This window comes from Gavia stellata, chromosome 19 (genome assembly GCF_030936135.1).
Source record: "Gavia stellata isolate bGavSte3 chromosome 19, bGavSte3.hap2, whole genome shotgun sequence".
NCBI classification, from domain to species: Eukaryota; Metazoa; Chordata; class Aves; order Gaviiformes; family Gaviidae; genus Gavia; species Gavia stellata.
The window spans coordinates 17,754,600-17,766,920 of NC_082612.1; the positions used below are offsets into that span (position 1 = coordinate 17,754,600).

At 37.8% G+C, this 12,321-nt stretch overlaps 1 protein-coding gene across 1 annotated transcript in view; it reads right to left on the minus strand.

Moving 5' to 3' along the window:
- The window catches only part of LRBA (LPS responsive beige-like anchor protein), a 426,037-nt gene that overhangs the window by 54,118 nt on the left and 359,598 nt on the right, over positions 1-12,321 (minus strand). Inside the window, exon 51 of the mRNA XM_059826740.1 lies at positions 4,558-4,725. Within this exon, the coding sequence (XP_059682723.1) occupies positions 4,558-4,725 (168 nt within the window). The remainder of the gene's footprint in view (positions 1-4,557; positions 4,726-12,321) is intronic.

Genomic DNA, 12,321 nt, shown 5'->3' on the forward strand with positions numbered 1-12,321 from the left:
CCGTATTTTCCACTGGAAGGAGGTGGGATATTTACTGCTTGTCAATTGAACAGCAACTTCCCTCTGCAGCTGTAACTGCCTTCAGCAAGATACACAAGTGCAAGGATCGGAGTCAATGACAATGCTGCTAAAATGGCTCGAGGAAAAAAGAGGAGGAGGAAGGAATGGTCTCTGCAGGGACGAGCAGTGCACAGATACACCAGCAGATACACTGGATCTCTTGCCTGGCTTCTCCGGGCTGCAGTTCCCTTCCCCCACTGGCTGCGACTCTACCCTTCTCTCTTGATCCGCTCCCCTCCCCCTGAGATTCGCCTTTGAATTATGCAAGCTTTGCACTCCCCAGGGTTTATCTGCCAAAAGGTAGCATGTGGCCCATGGTTTGCATTTTAGTTTAAAATTTTGTATTATAGGAGTCAGATCCTTTCAAAATACTTTACTTCCTTTATTCCCATAGGCAGAAAGAATGGCAGGAAAAAATTGTTCACAGCAGTATGAGAGGATGTAAAAGTTCTACATTTTCAGTTTAAAAAAAAGAAAGGTGGAATATGGTTTTAATCAAGTAGTTTTCCTTCCTAGACGAGTGCTTCCTTCTTGTAATATATATAACCTGACTGCCTATAAAAATAAAGGTGCCAGTTGGAGCCATTTAGGAGACCTAAGGAAATTCTGCATTAACCTAAACTCCTCCACTCCTCAGTTCCTTCCACTATTATTCTGTGTGTGGCCTCTCCTGATGAGTTAGGTCACCAACATCCATACATGTATCTGTGAAGATACTTCAGAAACACATGCATCATAGGCTTCTCATTACTGATGTGGTCCAGGCTTAGCACAGACCATCTCTGTGGAGAAATTGCCATGGTTTAAGCACATGCTATTATTTCCATATGATACCTAAAAGCCTCAGTAACCTGCATCTCTCAGATTATACAGAAGCCTCTCCTTGTTTCAGGTTTGCAAATAAAAATATATTTTCTGCTACAGCTGTCAAGATTTAAAGACCCAAACCCTGAACCTTATTGAGAGGAGAAAGCCAAAAGCATCCCTTCTGAAACGAGGCAATCCAGAATAAAATTTCCGGTTTAATAGTTGCCTAATAAACACATACTAAATCTGAGGTGTCATGCCTGCCTAAAAATACTGTTAATTGTCCAGATCAGAAACTCATTTGGCCTCTAACCAGGAATTTGGTGCAGAAAAGAAGAAATATTTTCTGGCAAGCTGACTGAAGGAGAAAAATAAACGCTGATTGAAGCTGCTCGGCAGTACAGAACGTTACTGCAGGTCCTCAGGGAGATGGATTAGTAAGCAGGAAGAAGGTGAGGCTGTCAAAGGTGCATGATAAATTCATTTAGCACATAGATATAGAATGATTATGCACATAGATATACACACAAACAGATTTTTTATTACTTTCATCTCTACTCGTAAGTGAAACCAGAATAACTCACCGTTGGTGATGATAGTCCTTAAATCTCTGCGCTGTCAATATCATATCAGAGCTGATCATATGTACCATTTCAAATTACATGTACGCATTTACATAACAAAAAAATACGCTTTACAAAATACATGTAAATAGCAAGGGATACCTAACTAAATAAGAGTCTTTTTACTGTTTTACTGACCTGCTTAAAAATACTAAATAAAAATATTCCCTTGGACCAATCTTCAAGTAACTCGGAATGAAAGTGCTACAAGATATCGTTCATTCTGCTGCCTGCATTCATCAGCATGTATTTTCGACACCATCAGTAGTGTTTCGAAATTCTGCTGCTGCTAAGCTAAGCCATCATTATGAACTCAACAACACTGCTGTTCTCCCTCTCCTGTTTTCATTTTTATACCCCGCTCAGTTCAGGCAGCGTGGAACAACTCAAAAATAAGAAACATTGTAGTGAAGTACAATAAAAACATGACAAATTCAACAGATTTGGTAACAAAATATATTAATATATATATAAAAGTACAATGTGAATGCACCTCTAACTGAGATGATCCACACTTCCAGACAGATTTGTAACTTCCCTGGTCTTAAATTACTTTTTTTTTAGGCTATGACACAAGTAGAACAGATAAACTGATAACACAGTTAAACTGATAATAGAACTGTTCTAGAAAAACTAAAAACCACATAAAAATTGTGTGTGGCAGAGCACTGTTTTGATTAGTATTACTTCAATTATTAGTTTCATAAATGATGGTTCAATGATGGTTCATTTAATACCAAAATTAAGAACAAATTACACACAATGCCCCGTCTGTTTTTCAGCTCACAGTTAAACCTAGCACTTCCAGAGTCTAATAAATACTCTTAGAAGGTAAGAATAGTTCCTTGTCAGTGTACAGCGGACAAACTTTATCAATGAAATGAAAACATGACAGGGTGAACATCTAAGTATTCTTGGGTCAATAACTGTTTCAAGCCCAGATGATGACATTTTTTCTTAAGCGCCAAGTGTTCCAGTATCTCTTTTCTCAGCTCAATTAAATATATTTATGTGCAACATCTATAGTTTAGCTCAAAGTGGACCAAGATGCAGTCTGCAGACTGACGGCAACCCACGTAATGACGACATCCAGCCCTCACTTCTGGTACTTAAGCCAGTCCTTGTGTACCGCTACATGCCCTGCATTGCCCCCAAACCTTTCCACTGCACCCACAAGTCAGCTACAACCTACAGTGTTGCTACGAAGTGACTTTCTCTACAGAGTCTGTCAAGGTGGGTCGGGGCAATCCCAAGTGCAAATACAGGCTGGGCAGAGAATGGATTGAGAGCAGCCCCGAGGAGAAGGACTTGGGGGTGTTGGCTGATGAGAAGCCCGACATGAGCCAGCAATGTGCGCTCGCAGCCCAGAAAGCCAACCGTATCCTGGGCTGCATCAAAAGAAGCATGACCAGCAGGTTGAGGGAGGCGATTCTGCCCCTCTACTCCACTCTCGTCAGACCCCACCTGGAGTGCTGCATCCAGCTGCGGGGCCCCCAACATGAGAAGGACATGGACCTGTTGGAGCGAGTCCAGAGGAGGGCCACAAAGATGATCAGGGGGCTGGAGCACCTCTCCTACAAAGACAGGCTGAGCGAGTTGGGGTGTTCAGCCTGGAGAAGAGAAGGTTCCGGGGAGACCTTCTAGCAGCCTTCTGGTACCTGAAGGGGCGTACAAGAAAGCTGGAGAGGGACTTCTTACAAGGGTATGTAGTGATAGGACAAGGGGTGATGGCTTTAAGCTGAAAGAGGGTGGATTTAGATTAGATATTAGGAAAAAACTCTTCACCATGAGGGTGGTGAGGCACTGGAAGAGGTTGCCCAGAGAAGCTGTGGGTGCCCCAACCCTGGCAGTGTTGAAGGCCAGGTTGGACGGGGCTTTGAGCAACCGGGTCTAGTGGAAGGCGTCCCTGCCCATGGCAGGGGGGTTGGAACCAGATGATCTTTAAGGTCCCTTCCAACCCAAACCATGATTCTATGAAGGTGCCCCAAACAGTCAGATGGCCAGTACGTACAGAGAAAATAGTACTATTTAAAATAACAATTTCTTACTTCTCAGACCTTCTTTCAATAAGCAATAAATAACAAAACCTTCGATTAGGATTAGCCTAGAATTCTACAGTGAACTTCAAACTCAGTATTTGTAAGCAGAAATGTCTTCATTCTTGTTTTCATTCAGTTCACACATATATCCCCTGTTGGTATATGTCTAGCCACCCTTTTAAATAAAACTGTTGATAGCATTCATATTACTTTGTTCTCAGGGACTCAGAATATTTCGTAACAAAGTACCAGTTACATTTATTCTATAATATACTTGCAGCTATAATTGATACCAATGTATTGTCTGTACAGAGAACCTAAAACCGACCAAAAATCTGTTTTAATCACCCACCCCACCCTGTCCTTTTTTTTTTTTTTAAACAGCTGTTTAGATGGAGGAGGGGGGAGTCTTTAAGCCCACAATATCCTAAGGGATACTTTAGCACATAGATTTTTCTGAATGGAGCTGAGTCTAAGTGAGACTACTGATCTTTCCGATGTTTAAATATTTACTTCTGCATACGAAAAATAGAGGACAAGTTGTTATTAATTTGATAGCAAGCCAAATAAAAATAATGGAAGGTACAAAACTATGGTGTTTGATGTGCGCTACATATGCAGGATTGCACTAAAAGAGAACTGTGCAAACTGTAAAAGTAAGTTCAAAAGTGCAAGCCAAATCAAGGTTGCTCACTGTCTTCTGCCATTAAGATCCAGTATTAGTGAACAAAATGACTGCCCTAAGCAACTGAAGCAATCCTTGAATGTTTATTTTTATACTGGCATCCAGTTTGTGCTGAATCCAGGCACACAAAGTTTAAGAACAACTTGCATGCTTGTTCTCTTAATTTTGCATGCTGTGACAACTGGTTCAGGCACCTTGCATTTGACTGGCCTATAGCCAAACCACAAAGGAACACAAAGATTTGAACATTCGCCGGTAGCCTTGAACAACGTGGAGTCTACGCTTTCAACACTGCAGCAGTTAACAAAGATTTTCCTTTCCTATATTTAAAGTACAAACTTACCTCTCTCAATACGGAATCCGTTATTGAACTTAAATTAACAGCTCCTTCATAAGTCAAATAGTAGAATACATTCAGGGACCTAACAGCCTCTGGCCCTTGCTGTTTGTAGCCAAAAATCAGATCAATCCACTGGTGAAGCTGGCAGGAAACAAACTCACTTTCTAAGGCCTGTGAAAAAAACACACACAAAACATGTAAACTTGAGTTTGCCAGATACTCATCATTTAGTAGCAGTAGAAGTATTTTTTTAATTAGCGTACAAAATTATCTTAACAAGTCCAGAATTGATAACAGTATTTTAGACGTTCTGTCCAAAAGAAAGGTGGGTCCTGTGATAGATGCCAGCGTCTCATGCCCTGCTCTACTTCCCGCTGACCAGGAGACCTTGCTTTTTACACTGTAATAGTGGGAATAAGGGAAAAGGCATTTATGCATTTATGGACAGCTGGGCTATGTTTTTATGAACTCTCACGATGAAATTCTGCTTTTCTGTGTGATCTGCACGGTGAGTAGTAACAGCACGATAATTTGATTCTGACCGACAGAGAGAAGATTGATAGACTTGGGGAAACTGAACTAACTAGGGATGTTAGGGTACAAATTATTTAACATGCTGGAATATCAACTTGCTATTACTTTTAGGCATTTCTTGTATATACCTCTTACACAAACCTGTACAGAAACGGTACTACGCTGAATGATTAAGCCACTTTTCTGAAGATGTTATCCAGTTGCAACACAATCCCCAAGACAAAAGCATCCAAACAATAGCAAATCTCTCCATAATGCACAAATATATTAAAGCACAAATATATTAAAAGACAAATTAAAAAACATTGTCATCTAAAGAGTTAATTCATCTAGATTAAACCACTAGCAGGATTTGCTTTCTCTATTTTATATAGAGGATTCAATATATTTCTTATTTGAATGAGCAAATGAAACAACGTAACAAAGTCTGATATTCCCTTCATCTAACGGAACGAATGGCATTTTCCTTGTAAAGGAAATTCCTAATTTTGAGCCGAGGAAGCTAAAATTAATCTGAAAACCAAGGAAATCACTCTGCAATTTGCACACAAAAATGATGGGTTTGTTTCATTAACCGATGCCTGAAAACAACATTTAAATTGACACATAAAACCAGCAATTGTCTTAATTTGTGTGGTGCACTCCACACAAAAGCCCTAAATATGTTCAAATTAGAGCAAGCTGCTTGATTGTCACTGCAGTCTCATGTCATATTAATGCATGACAAACATTAAACCATACACTTAAATGGCAATTTATATCATTTAAATGTTTACTGCCACACCAGATCATCACTCATTTAAATGTGACTTTCTGACAGCTAATTTCAGTTAATTTTCCTCGATTCACTTAATTAGAACTTTCAATCAAGAAAAGACCTGTACATATCTTTGACATCATATCATTCTTTTTTTTATTATTATTTTTATTAGGATTCCCAGCTACTGAATTGCTGAAAGCATTCTTTAAAACAAATTACCACACAGTATAGTATCTCTTTGGAAGATCATATGGAAATACCTTACAACATATATGCTTAGATAGGATTTTTTCTTTCTTACTTACTTTTTTTTTTTAAATTAAAAAAACCCCAACATTTAGACACAGACACACAATTAAAACTATAAAAAACCACAAGCAGGCCAATTAAAAATTAATGATTTCAAAATTGTTTAATAAGATAAAACCAGTCAGGAGTCTCATGAGTGTCCATAATACTACAATGTGCAGCCATAAAATTCTACAGGGCTCAGCAAATGACAATGATAGGAATTAATTTTCTTGCTATCCTTCTAAAAAAAATTTAACCCTAGAATATACTTACTGTTATCATCATAACTATTTAATGTCGGGAAAATAGCACTAAGAACTTGTGATTTTTCATATATATATAGATATATACACACACACATATATATAGTATGTGCAGAGGTTGTTCATATTTTCCTTTTCTTCAAAAGCCAGATTTGTAATAGATCATATTACCCTCACAAAGCATTTGGATGTGAATAACTACAGGAATATCACTCTACAGTCTCCTCGGATTAACAGATATATAAACCTGACTTTTTCTTAAAAAAAGCAAAACTAAAACACACTCTTTGCCTTTTCATGGAATGGTTGGGGGCCATCCTGAATTTACTTATCTTTTTCAAGTTTAAAATTATTTTACAACTTGTAATTTATACACACATCCAGAAGTAGATCACTTTCTTTTAATTTTTTTCCACATTAGGCCATTTTAAATCTTCTTTCTTATTTGTCAAATCACAAATAAAAGGGCTAAATGGAAAATGACTACAGGCAGCATCGATACCCAGGACCCTGAAGGACAGAGCACACACAGCACACAGATTCAAAGGCTAAATAAGCTTGCCTGTCATTTCAGGTTCACAGTTAAGCTCCTGGTTGGAGGGAATTGCTTATGCTAGGACACAGTCGATGGAGGACCAATAGTTAACGGTCTGTATAATGATGAAAAAATAAAACAGACTTTCAAGGAAAACAACACAATGCGCCAGTACGTGTGATGCACTTTATAGCCACGCTGGCATATACTACTGAAGTATGGGTACTCCTTAAAAAAAATCATCTGAGAAGTGAAAAAGTTCCAATTTGCATAACTATCCAGTTTTAAAAAGGAGGGGTTTTTTAAAGAAGTCTTACTGTTAGCATTTACCTCTTGCAAAAACCAAACCAAGGGTATCAAATGCTAAGCATTTAGGATTACTTAAGCATCTAGGACAGCCAGTGCTCATTAAGGCACAAGTTAAATACGGCATGCAGCGATGGGATACTAACATCCTTCCCATGCCGCTCTTAAAGCAAACCAATCAATTGTTAGCGCTCCCACGGCAGACCAAGTACATCATTTACTGTGTGCTCTTGAGGAAAATGCACAAAACAAGAAAATCCTCTAAAATGACCAGCATAACACAGTAATATTCAATCCTATTGAGTTATTGTAAAATAAATCAGTGAGTAATGCCCAATTGTTAAAGGATCAAACAAGAGCATGAAAAGAGCGTCACGTGAAGCCACACACAAATTGTCAATTGTGTCCACAGGGACTCATATTAACTTTGACAAACTGTCTTGGGGCTGATATCTGTTTCTTTAATGAGATCTATTAGGCAGAGACTAAAACACTTGAGATATGCTAAAAAGTACAGTATACAGATGTCAAACACAAACACCTATTAGTAACTTTCATTTCTCCATTCCCAAGGTAGAAACGCTTCAGACACATCAACAAATTGAAGCTTTGATCTTCCAAGGAAATTTGAGTTTATTCATAAATATTTTTCAAATGCACAATCTGATGTCACTAAACATGTGCAGTCAAAACTACTTCTTCATGAACGACTCTGAAATTCATTATTTTCTGTGCATCTTTTCCTGCCCTGTTTCCTGAAAGGAATGAACGGAGAATAATTTCCCACTAGCGACCAAAGACTAATATCAGTCTAGCACAGATACAAATGATTTGGTAAAACATGCTCGGAACCACAAAAACATAAAACTAGCAGGTTAGGAAAGATTTTTTTTCCTTTTTCCAGTATAAATACTCTAACCATTTATTATGATATATTCTCCCAAACAATATTATACCCTTGGAATCAAGATTTGTATCTTTAAAGTGACTACTATCGGCTTTTACCTTCTACTTTTCTTTCTGGTTTAGATTATGCAATGACATATAGCATATGAAATTATGTCTGTTAAAAATGAATATATATTGTGCTTGAGATTGGGATGTTGCAATGCTGAAATTAGATGAAAAGATTAACTGTATTTCTTTTCACCAGCATAGATATTTATTCATAATCAAGCTATTCAGAAATAGACCACGGACTAGCTTGCCTTATTCTGATGCTGATTAAAGCAAAGTAATCTGGAAGCACAGCATAAAGCATGCATGTAACTCTTGTCTGAAAGACAGAAGTCCAACCTATATAAACTGCGTTTTACATAGTTAAAATGAAAGTAGAAACTTTGATGAGAAACCAAAACTGCTTCTCATATATGAATAATCTTTCCTGTTCACTCAATTAAAAAAAAAAAACCAAACCCCAACACAGACCCCAGGAATATACTACGTCAGTAAGTAAGGAATTACAAATCTCAAATACAAATAATTGCCTATTACCTTTAATGGGCTAAATATTTTAACTCCTCTTTGAAGTAAGGAATTTCCTTTGAAACACTTAAAATAATTGAGTCTTTTTTCTTACATTCCATTTGAAAAATATTTATGTATGAACAGAAAAGCATGAATTAGGATTTCACACATTTTTAGCACAAACACAATTTTGACATGAAAAATGCTCTTCTTGAACGTAACAAAGCACCCACATAACTGCAGTACCAGGTAACTACTTTAAACTAAGTACCTATTCTGGCTTGCAAGTATGTGCATGCACATACATTTAAAAAAAAACAAAAAACAAAACAAACCCACCAAAACCAAACAACTGGAATTATGTTTGCATGTGCAGGCTTTCAGACACAAGCTGGTAATGCTGCCTTAACATTGATATATGACCTTTGTAAGTTCCAATGAAGAAGGCTGGGGTTTTCAGCCTAATTAGAACTGTTTCAAATTTTCCTGCTAAATATATGATAGAAAGTCCTTTCAACTTTTTTTTTTATTATTCTAGAGTTTCTTTCCATGTCAACCTTGTTCCAATCAAAATATGGTTTGAATTAAATGATTTTGATTCAATATGCGGATCACATTTCACTTCTAAGATTTAAAGTCCAAAAAGGAAAAGTTTAGGCTGTTCAAACAAAGCAAAAGCAGCCACTTTGCGGAAAGCTATTCACATTTACCAAGACTGACAAATTGTTTGTGTGCACCATTAGGTCTAGTTTCTGCAATAGTTGCCAGATTTCCTGTCCTCCTAATAACATATTAACTCTTGATGTGCTGGCTTTATCTTTTGAGGTTTCTCAGTAACCGTTAGTATTTAAAAGTAAATTACCAAACACACTTTCACCAGCAACACTATTTGATCACGTGAGTAGACATCTGAGGCGAAAAAAAAAAGTATAAAAAGCTATTAGAAAGATATTGAACTCAAGCCTGCCTTGAAGCCATCAGGAGGAGGAGGAAGAGGACAGCAGACGTGCTAAGGAGAAAACTCCATGTTCTGCATGAGGTAATACAAATTTCAAAGGGATAAAAAGGACCTCAAAACTGTTTACGTGATTGGTGGTTTCTAACGTGCTAAATAACCGTTCCAAGCAAATGCATATAGTTTTATTTACTGTATTTCGCAATTTGTTTTAAACATGAAATACTTCAGAAAGTGAGCAATTACTCTACAGCTTATGTTATAAGAACTATCTCATTTTTCCCTTTTTTTGGGGGGGCGTTCCAGAAGCGCACTGCCAATGTATTCTTTGTTACTGTAATAACCAAAGTTAGCCTTTTACTTTATTTCTCTACTTGGTTACCAATAGCAGGATAAAACAGAAAAAGAACTCTGGAAAATATGATCTTAATAAAAAGATGTAACTCAGATGCTTTATTGAAGACAACTGATCTTAGAGAACAAAGGATGTTAACAATCTGAGAAGAAGCTCAGACATGGGAGATCTCTGGAAGATAAAACTTCCCTTCCTCTGTTACTTCTCTGTATTTAACAACGTGGCACTAAGTAACGACAAAAGAGAAAATTTGTGTAATAGTGTAACTTAATGAAACAGAATTTTGTGACAAAGTATATTCTGCATAAGCAGCATGTAAACAAAGAAAAATATTTTGCAATCTAATGACTCAAACTTCTACCTGAATTTATGTAATTTATTACCAAAATAAGAGTGAATTAGTAGCATGTTTAGCTAAAAATCTCGAGCAGTTTTGTATCTTTTGATGATTTCTATATTCGGTCTACAACTGTTATTTTGTAGTTTAAATGGACAAGTCAGACAGCTGTTATGTATTTTATAAAATGAAAGCTACATTTCCTTTGAAATTCGGCTTTAATCTCAACTGAAATGTCTATCATTAGGTGCCAGGAATAAAAGATTTAGGTGAATATGAAAACTTGCCTTGGAGAGTTCTTAGCTACTCTTACCCTAAAGGGCAGTGACCACCCTTAAAAAAAACATTCTTAGTATATCCATGATAATCTGCAAATCTGAGAGCAACATTTTAAGGCAAAATTGCTACAATTTCCCATTAACAGTATATAGATAAACAGACCAAATGGTACATTTTTCCTGTTAAGTTTCAAAGTTTAGACACCTAGCTCAGATAGCTCATTTACACAGATGTTTATCTTTACTCTTGTGAGCAATTCCACAGCCTTCATAGTGGAACAACTTAGAAAGCCGAAGTAAACCATCCTGGCTTGCAGGATCTCCAAAGTTACCCGTTAGAAGAAGACACAAGCATATGGCTGTTAGAACGTTTGGAGAGCTAGACTTAAAAACACAAACTTCCAAAGACGACACTACAGTCTTGAGAAACTGAAAACACGTTAAAGAAAGCCAACACGGGTCCCAAAGTAGTCTAGTTACAAATGTCGCACGCTGAATAAGGGCTGATTTGCCCACAGTGCATGTAATTGGTATATCCTTTTCCTTGAGTGCGCACACTGGTGCTCAACAGTTAATGAACTATAAATTAACTTGTTCACGTATTCCACCAGTCATGGTTGTGACAATACTAACTTCCCCACTGAAAAAAAGAGTGGGCCAAACCTGTCTCAGCCAATTGGCTCCATAAACCAACAGAGGCTTTTCAAAAGGCATACCTAAGAATGGCCCCTTCCTAATTGTTTGATTTCTTCTCAGCCAGAGGTAGAAAAGATACAGAAGAATTGTGATAGGAACAAAAAATGATCAGAAGGTCTTCAATAAATTCCCCTACATGAGAAATAATATATAAAAGCCATAATTAATTACTGTTGTAGAATCACACAAATGGCTATCATCATTCATAACTGTGATAATACTGATGTATGTGTCCTTCCCCAGAGACACACAGAAAATCTATCCACGACTGGTTAGACCATAACCATTTATTACTACAAATGTGGATAAAAACAAGTATTTATAACACCAGGAGGTGTTGCTGATTTCTCCACCATTTCCACCGCCCTCGCACTCTGCCCCTGCATTTTTTGTCCACATTTAAAATGTCTGCTACGCTGGTAGAGGATTCTCTCCTCCAGAAGAGTCAGCAGCATCCCGAGGCCAAGAGAGGGACTGAAAATGCCTTTTGAAAATCCTCACACAAGGCACCGAAAGGAGGCAGGAAGCTCCCTCCTCCCTGAAATTCAGCAATTCCTCTCCCAGTTCCTCCAGCGCTTGTTTGCATGAAGACTGACAGCCTGGATCTGGAACCTATTACCCATGGAAGCACAGGCTGTTAACCACACAGCTGACAGTTGGCTCAGTCAAATTAGTTTAAATGAAGTTTTGTGTTAAAAAAAACCCCACCAAACACCAAAATCTCACAAGATATGACTGTATTTCACAGTAGCAGTGAAGCTGCGTGATCGTGTTAGCACCCCGTGCCGCCAAGCTAACCTATCTCTCCTCTCAGAAGATTAATGCAGGTATACGGCTTCTAACACTTCAGCTAACTTGCATATTCTAGCCCAAGGACTTCTGCGCGGCATCTCCTTGAGCCTCACCAACATGATCACAGTTGCTTCCCAATGTCAACTCCTAGCCAAAGACAAACTGAAAGGTCAGAGTACTACACACTTCCTAAAGGGC